This window comes from Thunnus thynnus, chromosome 10 (assembly GCF_963924715.1).
Source record: "Thunnus thynnus chromosome 10, fThuThy2.1, whole genome shotgun sequence".
Classification (NCBI taxonomy): Eukaryota; Metazoa; Chordata; class Actinopteri; order Scombriformes; family Scombridae; genus Thunnus; species Thunnus thynnus.
Genome location: NC_089526.1, coordinates 7082468 through 7100368, shown reverse-complemented (window position 1 = coordinate 7100368; position 17901 = coordinate 7082468). Strand labels below are relative to the sequence as shown.

The 17901-nt window shown below is 41.9% G+C and overlaps 1 protein-coding gene across 8 annotated transcripts in view; it reads right to left on the bottom strand.

Annotated features, from left to right (window-relative positions):
* Nucleotides 1–17149, bottom strand: part of satb1b (SATB homeobox 1b) — a 65658-nt gene extending 48509 nt beyond the window's left edge. For 3 of the 8 annotated variants that reach the window (XM_067600671.1, XM_067600673.1, XM_067600675.1), the window contains exons 1-2: nt 16662–17147; nt 1985–2223 (exon numbers count right to left, since the gene is read on the bottom strand). In XM_067600671.1, coding sequence (XP_067456772.1) covers nt 1985–2198 — 214 coding nt within the window. In that variant the 5' untranslated portion in view covers nt 2199–2223; nt 16662–17147. Of the gene's footprint in view, nt 1–1984; nt 2224–3549; nt 5351–7975; nt 8032–16661 lie in introns of those variants that run through there. The other 5 variants (XM_067600674.1, XM_067600672.1, XM_067600668.1 and 2 more) reach the window with 5 other exon arrangements.
* Between the last annotated feature and the right edge of the window lie 752 nt (nt 17150–17901).

Genomic DNA, 17901 nt, shown 5'->3' with positions numbered 1-17901 from the left:
CCCATGATGCAGCGCTTCAAATCCCGAGCCACCCCTGCGCCCTGAGGTTTACTAGTCTGTGTCAACAGTGGCTCTGCTGTTAGGTGGAATGAGCAATCCTTGCTGACTGCTGAAATGTTCAAGGGAGCCACTGTGCAAATATCACCCAATATGCCATTTTTTGCTAAAATAACATCCCTGAAATTTAAGGAAGTTAAAAGCACATGCAGACAACTTGGCCTTTTGAAATCTCAGTCTGAATGACAACTGTAGAGAATCAAAAATTGGTCAAAGTGTTGGTGAATAATCTATACAGTAGCTTAGTGTACACAGTAAATCCTCCACCGTTTATGAGGTGCCCTGTTGCCCTACTCACTCTGAATGTGTCCACACTACTGTCACCTGGACAAATTTCTGTATATTTATTGTCCTTGGTGATATAAATGATTCACATTCTAATATTTTCCAATCCCAGGCATTCCAGAAGATGCACACAGCTCTGGCAAAACAATCAATAAGCCAACAGATGCCAGGGAATGTGCTGAAAGAGCTGCTTTTCTCCTCCCCCGATTTTAATAGATAAAGATCTAACAATAAAGACTGCTGTGTAGGTTCATTTGGGGGATCAATACTGGCTTTGTTTCCAGGGAGCCCAGAGAGGGCTGCGGTAAATATTGTTTCGGGCTCGGACACAATGCCCACTGTGGGCCCTCTGCGAAGCCTCCGCGGCGGACCGCCCGCCTCCCTCGGCAACTTCACCCTTTACTCGGGAAGGAACTGAGCGCGAGGGGAGGGTGAGAGCGATGAGGAGGCTTCGGAGGAACAGACGTCGTAGGAGGCCAAGAGAAGCAGAGATGATGAAGGTGAAAAATTAGGCTCTCTCAGCTGGAGCGCCACGCGTAGATTAAAGGAGCAAATAAGAGAAACGGCCCAACCGAGGACACTCACACAGCTACATTCCAAGAGTTCCTGAGTCCCTCTTGCCCCAAAGAAAACCAAACCAGCCAAACAAACAAACAGATGAGTTTTAGCAGCCAAGTGCTATTACAACTCCGAACCTACAGGTTTTCAAACTCATTTCAAACCCACTGAAAAAAAAAAAAGCATAACTATAAAAAAGGTTCATGTTTTTGGATAGCTTCGCCCGCCGTGTTTTTCACTAGACGACACCAGTTTTTATTAAAAAGCTATGTCATAATCCCAAAGTAAAGGCTCCCTTCGAACGGCAATGGCTCTTAAAGGACCCAAACTTTCCCTTAATAAACAAATGTCGGAGCAGGAGGACTGCGGTTTGGAGAGAAGAGCAGTGACACAGCGCTATGCAGCACGACACAGGGATAATTCTCACAGTGCTCTTCTATTAGCTATTGTCTGGGCAAATAAGTAGGAGTGTGTGCAGTCGGTGTGTCTGCTGAGATGACTAAAGAAGCATTGTAAAAAAGGTTTAAGAGTTTTGAAGAGCACGCAGGGGGTGGTAGTGGGTGGAAGGTGTATGTGTGTGTGTGGGAAGGGGAGGGGGGGGGGGGTATTTAAACTGCATTTAAATAGCTTTCCACTATTTACGTGGTTTATTATTCTGGAAAACACACACACACACGCACAAAGTTGTTTCAACTATAACTGTTTTATAATCAGTTGTGTATCGACTAGAGCCGCAATTAACGATTCATTTCTTTAACCACTAATCTGTGGGTTATTATTTTGATTAATCTATGAAATGTTTAGTCTGTAAGATGTGAAAAATAGTGAAAAAGGTCTGTCACAATTTCCCAGAACCAGATCTTTACATTAAAATGCAAATTTTTTCCAATAAACAGTCCAAAAACCAAAAGATACTAAGTTTACAAAGATATGAAACAGATAAAATCAATAAATCCTCACCTTTGAGATGCTGGAAGCAGTACATTTTTGGCATATTTGCTTAATAAATGACTAAACTGATTGACTAATAGATTAATCAACTTATCATCTCAGTACAGACACACACTCTCTCTCTCCCTCTTACCTCTCTTGTGGCAGGTCTTCAGCAGGTGCCCGGTAGGTTTGTACGGGACCCCGGCTAGCTTGGCCCCGGTGCTGCCCAGCCTGGCCCGGCCCAGGGGGCTTCCGTTCTGCTCCAGTCGGGGCAGCTTGGCCGGCGGGGCCTTGCCCTCTGCCATGCTGTTGACCAGCTCAGAGTTCTCCTTGCCCAAACACGCCTCGCTGAGATGTTCCATCATTCTCAGCACCTCTGCTCACTATCACCTGGGGAGACAAAAAAAAACAGAATAATTCAGCTGTCAGCCGAGGTATGCGCGAGGCATAAAAGAAGCACAAGAATGAGAAAGTGAAACGTGATACGAGAGTAGCAATGAACACGAAATCTTTTGTGTTGATATCACTGACATGCGAAGACGTGAAGGGACATTTTTATAGAGCAAAAAAAAAATGTGCTTTAAGTAATTGAGACCTCTGAGAACAGACCCATTACGGCAATAACTGTCAATTCGCCTCAGTTATGACGACTTGGGCCACGGTGACGTTTTCGTGCCGCTGTAATGTTCCCATTTTTCAACGCATGTATTATGTATGGGTGTCCCGCTAGAGATTCCCATGCGAGAGGGGGCAAACAAGCCTCGGTTTTTAGTGCAAACACATTAATTTGCTGGGAGATTCCACTTGAATGAGTACAGTGCAGTTCAAGGTATAAGGTTCTGCAGCGGTGCACGCAGAGACGAGGAAACTAACATAATTCGTTTTCTGAGTCACTTCGTGTGGCTTCACATTCATGATGCAGCTCGGAAGGGGAAGGCAGGCGAAAGGCCACTACGTAATTTTGCTTTGACAGACACACACACACACACACACACACGTATAAAATCACTCACACTATCGCTAGCATAACTTTTATAGGTGTGAACTTTATATTTAGATTTTGCAAGTGCAGAGAGATATTCATGGCAAGTTTACAACTTTGGAATGGGTGGAAAAAGGTAGCTTTAGGAAACTTCCAAGACAGTTGCTGACTCATGAGGGTAGTCATAAAAAAGTTAGTGGGGGAAGAAAAGAAAACAGAAGGGGAGGATAGACAGATAGAAACGAAAGATGGAGATTCTTTTCCCACAGGTGCACAGATACAAAACCACTGACTGAGGCTGAAGCCGCCAACAAAAAGCTTATTTTAGCTCCCGGAGTAAACTTTAAAGCTTTGATTTGATTAATAACATGATTTTTTTTAAAAACTGCAACGGAAAAGTCATTACGGGTGACATTACATGCAGGTTTTATTCACTGTGCCGAACAGGAATGCTGTTGTCAAAGAGTGACAAGGGCAAAATCATCCTACCCCCACGCAAAAGATCATGAACTCCTCCATTCATAACATGCAATGAGGCAACTAATTCCCCACAAATAGGGGGCCAAAGGAATCCAGACCCGGATAAAGTCCAGATCCAGGTCAGGATTTTTAAATGACCTTAAAACACAGAAAACAGGAGCAATAGTTCAAATGGACACATAAAGCCCTAAAGGAGGGAGGAGAGGAAGAGGGGGGGGGGAGTTAAGAGAGGACAAGTTGAGTGGAAAACCAACCTGAAAAGCAGCACTTCAGCACTGGAGAGCATACAACACCACCTGGAAAACGCGTCTTCTTCAAGTTTGGCCAGGGTAGAAAAAGAGACACAAAAAAAAAAGAAAAGAAAAGAAAAGAAAAAACCCGCAAAACAACTCTTCCTCTCTTGTTATCTCTCTTTCTTTCTCTCTCTCTGACACACACACACACACACTCACTCTCTCTCTGTCTCTCTCTACGTGTGCATGACAGAAAAAAAAACGGTTATTAAAAAAAAAAAAAATCAGTTTTTAAAAAGACGCCTTCTTCTGCTCTTCTTCGCAGATGACTGGCAGACGGTGCGAAAAAACAACACCCCGGGTCTATGGAAGAGGCGATGAGGTCGAGATGGACCGTGATAGGCGAACATTGGTAAGCGGTTATGTATGTGTGTGTGTATGTGTGTGTCTGTGTGTGTGTGTCCGTGTAGCCCCTAACGTTAGCTAATTCCGTCCAACTGGAGGAAGAAAACGGCAGCCGTTAGAACCGTTAGAACCGGCGACATTTAGCAAAAAGTGGACGGTTAGCCGCGTCCATCGGTTACAAGTGAGGGCGACTTCTGCTTTAGTTCGCACCACAACATCCAAATATCGGCAGGCAGGCAGCCGTACAGTACAGTTAGCAGTCGCCAGTATAAACCAAAGCACCTCGGACACAGTTGTAATAATAATAACCGCCGCCGAGACCCAATAAAACCCCCGTTGTGTATGTTCACGGAGGGGAATAAACGTACACAAAAATGGCTTAACGTCGGCTTAGCTAGATTTGACTACCGGCAGAGACTGACTGAGAAAGAGAGAGAGAGAGAGAGATAGGAGAGAGAGAGAGAGAGAGAGAAGGAGAGAGAGGAAAAATAATAACCGACAGTGTGATCTCGCTATCGCGTCGGAGGCGATGTGGAGACGATATGCGGACAGTCGAAACAGGTTCGCTAAATAAAACAAGGAGAAGGAGGGGAGAGGGGGGGTCAAAAAGTGCGGTTTACTTTCCCGATGTCGAGGATAAATAAGGCTTGCTGTGGATGCATAAGAGAGCTGCCTGCGATAGTAGGAGGTGTCCTGCTGGTTGGGGATTGGCGTCCGGACGGAGCTCCTCTTTCTTTCTATCTCCCTCTCTGTCTCTCCCCCTCTCACCCCGTCTCTCCCTCTCTGTCCCCATTAAATTATTAGTTGTATTGACTCATCACTCCCCCCCCTCCTCTCTCTCTCTCTCTCTCCCTCTCTCGCTCTCTCTCACTCTCTCTCTCTCTCTCTCTCCACTCCTCGCTGGTGCTGCCGCTGCCTGTGCTCTCCCTTTCTCCTCCTCATTTCAAATGGCGTGGTAGAGGGGGTAAAACATTTTAGGGGGAAAAAAATAGAAAGAAAGGAGGGTGATGTATGTGTGTGTATGTGTGTGTGTGTGTGAGAGAGAGAGAGAGAGAAAAAGAGGGGGAGAGAGAGAGGGAGAAAAAGAGAAATAATCCCCCTCATAAAAACCAAATGATTCCTCCGCATCTCAGGCCGAAAAGTCCTGGCGGAGACAAATAAAGTGGAGAAAGTGGACTGGGAGAGAAACCACACACACACACACAGACACACACATAAACACACATGCACGCACACACACATGCACACACACATACAAGAACAGGCTGCACATACACACACACACACAACAGAGGGGGACGGTGTTGCGATTTCCGGCTGTGCGCGCAGGAATTTTTAATCAGCTTGATTAGAGTGAGGCGGTCCTGCATTTAACACACACAGATGCACGCGCGCACACACAGTAAAAAAAAAAAAAAAAAACTAAAAACATTCATTCATGATGTGTGTGTTTTTTGTCCATTTTTTATTTTTTACTTTTGCTCAATATATAGTTTTTATTTCACAAAATGCTGCACTATGCAGTGATGTGGTCTAAAATAGCATAAAGGTAAGGTGAACTATTTGATCTACAGTGAGTGGGTGGTCATCCTGAGATAAACATGACAATAAATAATAAAGAAACCTAAAAATACATTCTGTGTTTACAGAAAAAAAAACTTTTATATGTCCCAAAACACTCATTTTAAAACCTCCAATAACTTACATCTGTTTGTTTAAAAATAGGAATTTTTGCATGTGCAATTAATTTGGTTTTGTTCTATTAGCTTAAAAAAATGCATGTTTTCAGTCATGGTATTACTGTTTCTACACAGTTTGAGTTCATCATTTCACTCATGACATTGTTTTATTTGTTCTATTTTTCTTTTGTAGAATATGTCTCAAATTATAGTTATAGACTTACTTTTTTACTATATATGCTATGAATTGATATCAGAAATAACATCTCTTTAAGCTCAAGGAGTGATAGCTTTAATCAAATTTAACACCACATGACTCCCAGTTAATGTTCATTCTTAAACAATAATTCAAACACATCATATTTATATGTTTAAAGATGTATTCATTTACATCTTGCAACTTTAACAGACTATGTTATGTTATTTACACTAATAAATATGTATGACCACCTCAAAAAGTAAGAAGGCTGTATCCTGCACACTTATAGTGGCTGAAATGAGCTTCATCCCAAGTTGTAGGTTGCTGATTTGTTAGTCAGTATGAAGTTAGAATGATTTCTTAGGCTAATATCTACTTTTTTGGACTTTAAAAATGGTACAAAAACATATATGGCATAAAAGGATCACCAAACAAACAAAAATATGTATTGCATTTTCAGGGAGGCGCTGATTTATGTTATTTTCTATTAACAGATGGTATGAAATGATATTTTAGATCAGTTTAATAGACCAGAGGGGTGATGTGTGCATATTAAATAACTAAAAACATAGTTCAAGATCCATATAAAACATTCATGGGGTGACCTTCCATTACATCCCTACATATTTGAGGGTTGTTGTTCAATAAACAACTATGTTCTCGCAAATAAACAAACAACGCAAAGACAACTTGACATTTCTCATCTTAACATTCAGCTATCGCAATGTTATTCTGCTATTATTTCACAAATGTTACCTCTGTAGCAGGTCATACTGTATTATGTCAAAGTAGATTATGCCAAAATATTAGACGAGCTAATCTCTTGTTGATACAGTCAACAAAACCCTGAACTGTCAGAGTGGTGGAAGGAATGAAAGGAGGAAAGAAAGGAAAAGGAGGGATATTCGGGAGGCTGGAGAACGACACAGCCTCTGCAAACAATAGCAAGCTGGAAGGTTTTTCTCAAGTTGACGTGTGAGCTATTGTTGTTATCTTGTAATTATTTCATGAACCTCTCCCTGCTGCTTTGTTGTTCCAGGGCAAACTGCAAAAATATCAGACAAGGTAATCTCTGTTGATATTGTCAATAAAAGCCTGATACGGTGTTTTTACCTAACCTTAAGGTGGCCTAATAATACCTGTTTCCCTTTGGCTTTATGAACAAAGGCCAAACTAATATCTGGTCAACATAGGTGACAGTAAATGCACCATTGCTGTCTAGTAGTGTAAGGTGCAGATGCATTCGGCTCTCGATATGAGGAGCCAAAGTATCTGTGTGTGTGTGAGAGAGAGGCAAAGTTCAGTGTTGATGCACAGAGGAAATGCTTTAACGCACACATGAAATATAGTGATATTAATACAAATACTGTGTAGGATAAAAGCATACTTAAAGTTAAAACCAAGTGTTCATTCATTCATTTTGCTCTGTTGACAACAGAAGTACATACTGTAACAGGTGGAGCGTTCTGCTCAGCGTCATCAGACCAATATCTAAATCACACAATGATGAACTGACTAGCATGTCTGTCCAGGTTGTGAAAGAACAAAAACAGGAAACCAACAGAAAACAGGAAGTGTGTACACCTATGACGGCGACAAAGCCAGAGGTTGCGAACCGACCGTAGAGGTCAGGTGCATGTGAGATGTTACATAACACTATCTGCTTACTAATAAATATTTGCAGGACTCATAAACTTCCTCTTAGCATAAATATAGTAATAGTACATCAAGTTGTTTCATAAACAGTGCAAACCACAGACGTTAGCTTTTCAAAAGTAACCACCAAACAGGTGACAGCAGTCGAAGAAACTCTATGAAACAACTAAGAAGAAAATCATTCAAATGTACAGAAGCTGTTTACAAGCTGAGCTTTAGAGAAAAAAAAAAAGATCAAGGTCCTTTAAAATAAGGCTGAAATTGAAAGAGATGAAAAGCCGAGCACCGAATAAGTGATGGTGTGTTGTATCACCATGCAGTAGAATCATTACAGTTACACTTCAATGAACCCCCAGTTGTGAAACCAAATCATTGTTCCACCCACCCATGTGAGGTCAAAAGTTTGCTCATTTCAAAATATATTCATGGCTGAAAAGGCAGCATTGGAAATTCACCACAGAAGGCCAGCGGAGAAGCTTTTAACGGAAAAACACAATGCGAAACTCACCTTACAGACCTGAGATGGAGAGATGTCTTGAAGTATTGACACTTAGTTAGCATGAGGCGTAAGTTTTAAGAGGGGGGGGCGGCTGCATTTAAAAGGGTCCCGTGTCTGTGGTTTTTTACAGGAAATGTAAGAGTTGTTGAAACTATTGCATAAGATAAAGATGTTTAAGGTCTTGAGCAGAGGCTACCGCTTAGATTCAATGATCAATTCTCATCTTAACAATTCTCGGGGTTTCAGTGAGCTGCCAACATTGTGTACTAAACACAGCTGCGGTGTGCTGTGTGGTTAAATGGCTCCGCTATGTGTCTGAATAAAGGACCCGAACTGTGGAGTAATTACAATATTTTCAGAGGTTCATTTCAATGTGAGATATTATTCACAGTCTGAAAAATGTGACAAAGATTTTCACAAAGTCACTCAAGACATGAAAGTAAAATTGACAAATGAATCATATTGAAGATAGTGTCTATCTTGAGCTACATGAGAGGCACATTAAAGAGGATGAAATTGGTATGTCCACATATTTTTTATTATTATTCTTTTCAGAATAAATGATGAAAATCAAGTATTGTTTTCTTCTCTCTCTGTAATAAAGGTGCATCATTTCAGAAAGTGTTTCATTTTGCACAACGTGACTACTGGTCAGGTTCACTGGTGTCACTGTGATATGTAGTAACATGAATTGCACCGACAGGCTGCAGCCCCCCCCCACCCCCCCCCCCCCCCCCCTTCCTCCCCAACACCCAAACCTTCTCTTCAGCAGATCATTTTGCATCACCTACACCTGCACGGCATCACGGCACAACATTGTGCATGTTGACATGTTTTCCACGTTGACATGTTGTACATGATGTTTGCTACAGCTCCTGTTTCTCTCTTTGTGTTTTTTTTTTTTTTTTTCCCTTGGCCACAGTTAGCAGCATTCGGAAAACAGGAGTGACGGTGAAAGCGAGCCATTGTCGGCAAAATGCTCTTTTCTATCTGGCATGACGCAAGCAGCCGCAGTCATTTCCACTGTGATTGTCGGGCACCATCAGAGAGCATCGATAACCCCTGCCAGGCCTTGGCACCGCCAACAGGTGCCGGCACTGCCAGCTAGGTTGGCACCGACGTGGCTGTGAAAACCCTCTGACATCCAGAAGGGCACAGATTTGCACTGAATGCACCACTGAATCAACACTGCTGATTATCAATTAACATATACCGTTTTGTATCACACAGAAAAGAGGGAAAAATGGGTTTTGAAACACAGAAAGCTTGTTTTAAAAATACTAGCTGTGTGCTGTTATAATCATGTGCTGAATACAGATTTAGCTCTGTTCAAGGTGGGTTTTTACAAGCCAGTGCGGCTTTGTGTCGGGGAGATACAGTACGTGGTGAGCTATGCATGTACACAAGTGTAATTGTTCAGGCAGGATTTTGTGCCTGTTGGCTACATTTGTAAAGAAAACATGAAAAATGACATGAGAAACATGACAGACCAAATGCTAAATTGCAACAAAAGACACCTCATATTTAAATGTCAGGAGTCATAGCATTACACCGCAGATACATTTCATCTTCAGTGTGCGTATCACCACAGGTACTGTACTGTCTTATCAAAACTATCAGATCTGGCCTCCTCCTTTTTTAAACCACATTTATGTCTCAAGAGGAAATATATATTATGCTTGTCTTATTAAAAAAGACACTAATAATCAACACACAAAGGGGTAAAAAAGACTGAAAATGAATAAGAAAACGTATAATAGTTGGCTCAGCATGCAGATGCGTCTTTATTTACTGTGTCAGGCGAAGCCGGCGCCATCACTTACTGTACGTAGGTGTTGTGATGTCTTCATGCTCGCCACTTGTGATGCTTCTAATGGGCATTAATACGATTATTTGGATTACTAATACAAATTAGTCTGCGCATCCAGTCTGAGCTAACACAAACAGCAATGGGGGGGTAAAGCGCTGTCACTGGTTCGACTTTGAGCTTTCTGCAAAGTGTCTCCCACAATAAAAAAACACACACATAAACATAATAGTATTATTAAAGGCAGTGAAGGATTTAATAATCTGTCGGGGGAACGTGTCAAAACATGCCTGCATCAGTGTGGGTGCACAGATGAACCTCTGTGAGACATAAGATGTCATGTACAGTGAAAAAAGGAAAACACAGGGAGGTGGAGGGGGGGTGTACAGTAGATGCCGTGCAAAACCATTAAGCAGTTAAATGAGTAATAAAAGTGACAAAAATGAAATTAATCTCCTATCTAAACAAAAGGGTTGTATTGGTGCTGGAGTAGATGGTATTTTATTTATTAACAATTACCGGCTTCATTTTTTTTTATCATGAATGGATTCACATCAAAGCGAGACTTGACTTTTGGAACAAAGAAATTGTTTTGGCATTTGTAGGACGTTACGTGGGCATAGCGTGGGTTTCAAAAATGTGTGAAACCTACACATGAACGTAACATGAAGGCCACTTCTCCAAAATACTGTACGGAACTGGAAATCTGAGACACTGAGACGATGGGAACGAGTGTAATGCGTCATCATTTCGTCGGCTAAGTTCCCACTTCGCTCGTCTTCTCAGAAATACCATTGATTGTTTACGTGTGACGTGATTGATTTCCCTGCAGGACTGTTAACATGCACACATTTACAACCACAGGCCGGGTTAGAATCACTTCTTACTGAGTTCAGGGTCTAGGTGGTTTATTAATGTTTCCCCCCTAAGACATCTGAGGACCATGAAAAATTGCTTAATCAGTTGTTACGAGGTAAGCACAGATAGACTGAATATTCCATAATGAACATATCCTCCAAATCAAATTAGTTTCATGTTTTCCATTAGCCTCTCATACAGCGAGTGTGGCTTTCAATTACTAGTGAAATAAGGTGATTTCTACATTTCTCATATGTCCGCGTTTCGGTGTGGGAGGAGGGAGGAAAGAGAGAAAGAAGGAACAAGGGGAATGTAATGAACTGAGAGTCGGCTCCTAAGTGCTTAATTGTTTTATAATCACATGAAGTCGACAGAAATAGAAGCGGAGCGAGTGGTCTCCACCTCAGGTCTGCTGACAGGAAGGCCTAACGCCAGTTGGCCTCAACGAGTCTCTACTGCGCTACAGTGGAAGGGTTTTTTTTTTTGATTTTTTTTTCCCTCCTCCGGCGATATGTCTGAACGACAACCACGGCTCCACCGACACCCCTTGTTCTCACATCGTAACTCTCCACTCTCGAGACGCAGCCTTTAGACGTGTGGTGTGCACTGTACACAATGCAACTCCCACGCACAAGCAGATGCACGCCACACACACAGACGCATGTACATCTGCTAAGCAACGGTGTTGCTTTGACGTAGTGTCGAACAACACCTCTGCCTTCAGGGTCCGGGGCCCTTAATCTGCACCTTGACTTTACAGTCAGCGTCGGTGTCATAAGGTCGACGTCGACTATGGTTATTCTACCGCCGAGCGACGCGAGGCCAGTTCAAGCCAGCGGCAAGCTTCCTCACAGGAATCTGTTTTAAAGATTCGAAACTGTATCCCTGCCTTGTTTTTTCACTTCCTCCTTCTCTCGCTCTCTTTGCCTTTATCAAATTAAAAAAGCCAATTAGACATAGAACAATCAACGGGTATCAGAGGCAAGGCCGTTTTTTTTTTTAAAGAAATGACTTTTCTGTCACTACTCGCTGGAACCCGGGTCATCACATGACCGACTAATCAAACTCTAATCTCTGCCTCGTGGATTGCAACAAATAAACAATTAATAGAGTTAGAAAGACAGGGGTGTTTGTGTGTGTGTAAGAGATACTGAAGACGGCTTTTTCCACGTTGTGGCACTGAGAGAGAGAGAGAGAGAGAGGACAGACTGAAGGGGTGAGAAAGGTTGCCATGTCCTGCTGGGTTTTTCCTGAAGTGGGGGGGTGGGGGTGGGGGGAGAGAGAGAGACGGTGAAGGGCACAGTACCCCGGCCTTGTGGGGAGTTCTTGAGAGTGTTAAGGAAATGAAGGCAGGCGATGGGATGGTGTTACTCGCCTCAGTGTGCGAGAAGTGATGCTGGAATATAAGCATGCGGGGAAAAACGGCGCTTAATATCGAGGCTTATGCAGAAGTATTAAATAAGAGGTGCAGACTTGAGAATGTGGTTCATTATCTACATTTTTTTTTTTCTTTGCACATTTAATCCCTTGTCAAAGGATGCATCATCCATCCACTGACGAACAAAACAGTTGATAAGGCAAGGGTGTGTGTGTGTGTGTGTGTGTGTGAGAGAGAGAGAGAGACAGAGAGAGAGAGAGAGAGAATACAGTATGTGTTGAAATTGTTTCATTGGAGTATGTGGGTGGGTATTAACAACCTGATCTTAGCGGGATGCGCTTTCCTCTAAATCGCTCTCTCTTTTTTTTTTTTCCCTGAACAAAGCATTCAGAAAAACCTACACAGATCGGATAAAGACAAGCATCGGAATAAAAGACAATGAGTTTTTTTTTTTTTTTTTTTTTTTTCCTCTCGAGAAATTAAAAAAAAAAAAAAAAACATACATTGAGATCTGTAATAATGTGATTTGAATCGTGAAAACTTACATGCTTTCTTTAAATGATATTTTCCACGGTAGCATGAAGCACGCTAAATAACAAAAAAAAAAAATAAACAACTAACATAGGAGGGATGTCATTTTGTTAAAGCGTGACAAAACCGACATGACGGACTTTGGGTCTTTTATCTCCTGGGGAGAACACGCCAACCCATTCGGTGAACAGGGCTGATTGTGAGGGACCCAAAAACAATGTGACGCTTTTATCACTAAGCCAAGGAATCTGGATCAACAGTATGCAAAGCATATGCCAGAATAAATGCAGTCGAACATGCTGGGACAACATAACCCCCCCGCACCCCCACCCCCCACCCCCCCCACCCTCTACTAACCAGTCTCTCTCTCTCTCTTTTTTTATAATATAAAGAACTTTCCAGATAATGACAAAATGAGCTCTAACTCCCGAATCACACACTAAGTATTCACCCAGGGTGGTATGTCTGTAACTGTCGGAGAGGGAGGGAGGGAGGGAGGGGGGGTGGTGGAGGTGGGGTGGGGGGGTGGGGGGGGCCTTTCTTACATTTTTGAGCCCTGGAATGCAGCATTCCCTATTAACACACCAACCTTTTCTTTTTTCCCAAACTAGTTGCAACATGTCATCAAAAAGAAAAAAAAAAACGCTGGGAATCATTGTTATCTTTCTCCTCTATTAGCAATCATAACAGAGCTATTTCATACAGAGGTAGAGATGGCGGGGTGTGGAGGGGTGGAATCCCCAAAGAGCCACACATTAAAAAACGAGACAGGCCTCTTATTTACTGGCGGCAGTCTAATAAATACATTTGCTGGCAGCTAAACAGGTATTTACTCTGCTCCCTACCACAGGTATAATTTCACTGTTTGCTGAGCTGTTATTTTGCTACAGCGATAATTATCGAGGTGGTAAAGAAAGACGATTAATGGTTTTAGCCGAGATATCAGTCTCAGCAAAGTGAGGCACAGCCCAGCTCTAAACTCCCAGTAAATACTCAACAGTTAGGGGTTTTAATAATCGGAGAATCCTGAACACAACCCTAACACACAAAACAAAACTGAGATGGTTGCAAACATACAGAGGTTTCTTTCTTTTTTTTTTATTTTAAAGAAGAGACAACATCTTTCCCTGGACGTTTTTTTATTCTACTAAGAGCGATAAAACTGATGATTCAAAAGCATAATTCAATTTTAAAGAAAAGTGACGAAGCATTCTTAATATCATTTCACAGCAAAAAACAACAACAACAACAACAACCAAAATCACAACCTATGCTCTCCAATGTGCCGACTAATTGGTCTCTCAGGGTCACAAGACAAACTTTGCCATCTCGCTCTCTCATCTGACAACCTGCTCTTGGGCGTCTGTTAAACCTGACACTGAGTGAGAGCTCCCCTGTACTTAACTAAACTGGTCTACACTGTCTGCAGAGGTATAAGGTTTAACCGGTGACAGACAGAAATCGCTGTTCCTCCGGTTTCTACAGTTTTTTCGTGGAACGTACCCTCCGGCAAACCTGACAATTAAAGGAGTCGTGATGCCAAAAGTGTCACTGGGCTTTAAAAAGAAAAAAAAAAAAAAGAGACAGCAAGAGGTCTTTGTTTGTGACACACTACAAGCTGATTTCCTGCTCTTACACTACTAGAGTACAGTAAACCAGTAAATGCTGCGTGCACTAGTTTCGGTTAGATGTAATGAAAACAAAACTAAGCTCTCAGGGGGGGAAAAAAATCTGAGTATAACAAGGTTAAACCTGTAAGTTAGAGGCAGAAAGGTAGAAAGGTGGAAACACTTAGGTGTTTTCCCAGATCTCCTCCTAATTGTAAATCACAGTAAGGTTATTGTAAGAGCTGTGAACACAACAGAACGCATTCAAAGGAATTAATTACATACTAATAAGCTGCGACAGATGTTTAGGCTTTACTGCTGGATCTGTGTGACCTGGCAGTCACACACACACACACACAGCGTCGCTACCGTCCTCACACTCTTGATTCTTATCATTCCTGCCAAACAAGTTTATGTGTAGAAAATTTTCGCCAGGCAAATTGACACGCCGCGATGGATATGTATACGCGAGCATGTGTTTTTTTTTTTTTTTTTTAATGTGCCACTTTCACAACCACAAACTGATAAAAAGGACTGGCTGTAAAAAAAAAAAAAAAAAAAAATGAAGGCTCACAGCTTAAGAGTAAAACCGAGAAGTTCTGTTTCAACGTTCACAAGCTGCCGTTGAGGCTTTCGTCTTGTCTGAGGACTTTTACAAGAAGTGACACATGGCAGACCGAGACAGGAAAAGGGCTGTGTGTCATTGCTGTCAAAGGCACTGACCAGATAAGCCACAGCACCTTGAACTGCCACAGATCTGCAAAGATAAAAGGAGAAGAATCACCGGTGCTGTGCCATAACCTGTTTTGTTCCCATGCGAGAGGTGCCATGCTTGACCTCGTAATCTCATGTGAGCGAAAGGCGAGGAACACGACCTGACGACAACAACAAGGCGATAAACAACTGGTGACACTGAAGATAATTTCAGAACGACTGCCCTTTAACTATCTGATCAAGTTTCTTATTTAATACAAGGCAGATTTTTTTTTATTATTGTGATCTACTCTGCTGTTTATACTCATTTTCACAGTCCGTCACGGTTAAAATTTGTGAAGTTTCATCTTTATGACAGGTTATATACCCACAATACAAACTGTTGTCTGTCTTACATGAGTGTGTTTGTGCTGATACTTACATATATAACTAATCTTGAACATCACAGTAAAAGCCAGTGACCATGCTGGTGTGCGAAATGTCAGCTATTTTCTAGAGGAAACCTTTAAAAACCTGTAAACCACAGAACATCAGTGCCCACGCAGTTTTAAGATGGCAACACATCTTCTCATAACTGCTCTCTCTCTCTCTCTCTCTGTGTGTGTGTGTGTCTCTATATCTCTCAAACTTACACACACACACACACAGACAGACAGACATACACACGTTGGGTCTAGTTGTACCTGAAATTACTTTATCAGCACTGTGACAAAAGCCACAAGGCAAACCAAACTGCATTACTACACCGTCTCTGTATCATCACATCTATCTGACTGCCTCACACCAAGTCATCCAGAGAGTGAGCAATAAATCCATTAACTGTTTGTTTCCCTGTGAGTGTTTTTTTTGTGTGTGTGTGTGTGTGTGTGTGTTTTGTTTTGTTTTTATGTTTGGCTCAGTCAGTATGTTTCTGCTAGTTACACAAAGTGTTTCATGCTACAGCAGTAAAAGTGTTGAAGGAAGTTGACACGTAATTAAATAGTAAGTGTATGGTGAGAATAAATGAAGTGGCTCTAATGGCCTAATAAAAAGTATTAAAAGTAGATGGGCAGTTGGAATAGCTCCAGCATTTCTAATAGACATGTCAGCGCTTTGATAACAAACGTGATTTGTCAACGCACACACGATTCACTTTCATCATAATGAGTTTTTTTTAAAAAGAAACTAAATGCCTGCTTTAAATATAAACTAAACCCGGACGTGAAATACGTGTAATTTGAAATAAAAACTAAAAATCTGACTTTATTTACCAAAAAATAAAAATCCCTGGTTCCTAAAGTCATCAGGTCAACAGGAGCAGCGATGGCAGCATCACTTCTTGCTCCTCCGCTGCGCGCTGAATAAGTTGTTAAATGAATTAGAGGAGATGGATGTACTTAACCCCGCGAATATCACGAGTGCTTTGCTTATTCGTGCAGAAATGACTTTCTGCACATTTAAAATTAAATGGCAAAAAAAAAGTACATTTATATTTACCATTAAGAATGACATTCATAATCTGTATTTTTTTTATCTTTATGAAATATTAAATCCTTGCAGCCACTTTTGGTCTGTGTGGGTTTTAAGTGATTTGGAAGATAGGTCTGTATATTGCCTTTAATTTATTTAGACGCCAGTAATTTATCCTTGTAATTCTAAAAGGAGAGGCACCTTACTTTTATGAGACATGCAGTAAAGAAATGTGATTTAAAAGATAAGCTTTTTTTAAAAAAAGAAAAAAAAAAAAAGAAAAAAAAAAAGAGGCGTGTGAGAAGAGTGACAGCACAGACAGATCGCTGAGGATAAACAGTGAGACCGTACCTTTAAAGTCAGCAGTCGCCCGACCTCTTGTTTTCCATCAAAAGTTGAGCAACCTCTTGTCACTGCTCCACGACGAGAGATCCAAAAATAGGCAACTGCTCTGTGGGAGGAAAAAAAAAATGTTTTAAAAAGTCAAAAGTCCTACGGTTGAGGAGGGGGGGAGTCGTGTGCTCGAAACCGCACTGGCGGAGGTTGAAGTTGGGGAGCGCACACGGCGGATGGAGCGCAGAAATGTGAGCAACCGTGCGCTGCGGGCAGCGGGGGTGAAGTAGAGGAGAGGAGAGTAGCGGCATGTGAGGAGGGCTGCTTTGAGAGGGTGGCAGGTAAACGAACCGCCCCTCCCCGTTTCTGATGCTCAAATCGATGATTTGCCAGCTGTGGCGCAGCTTGTCTCATTGCCCCACTTTGGTTTTTACAGCCGCTCCTCTCCGACGCGCTGCTCTCCGGGGACACAGAGAGAGAGAGAGAGAAAGAGAAAGAGAGAGAGAGAGAGAGAGGCAGAGAGAGAGAGAGAGAGAGAGAGAGAGAGAGAGAGTGAGAGGCAGAGAGAGAGAGAGTGAGAGGCAGAGAGAGAGAGAGAGAGAGAGAGAGAGAGAAGTCACTGCCAGCAGAGCTCTCACACTCATTCATTTTCATATTTACACGCCACATGTTTGCATGTCAAGAAGAAGAAGATGAAGGGGGGAAAAGTCTGGTAAATAGTCGATTGCGCGCAGCGGCGGTGCGTTTTGCTCCGTATAGAGTCAAAGCCTGTTGTTTTAACAGCGGAGGGCAAACTGCCAGCTTTCCTCCCCGCATACCTGAGCGGAATATGAAACCATATAGTCCCGGTATAGTCTGCTATACATCAGATGCTCTTATCGACATAAAAGAGCCGTTCATTAAAGCAGATGGGTTGATTTGTTTGAAAGCCAGAGTGTATGCAAAATAAAAAATAAATAAATAAATAAAAAAAAGTTTACAAGAATAATGAAGTTTGAACAATGCTTATTAAAAGGGAGGCTAATACTGCAGTCTGTTCTCTTGCTGTGTTTGCCGAAAGCTGTTTTTTCAATTAATTTCGCCAATTTAAACAAGGCTTTTAGTGGGAAATAATTATTATTCTGACTATTCTGAAGTGAACATTTTTAATGCATCATTATTGAACCAGACGTACTTCTGTTTCATCAATGCAAGCTGTTGCTTTTTTTTTTTTTTTTACCTCTTGCAACTTAGTTAAACTCCGGCCATCATACACATT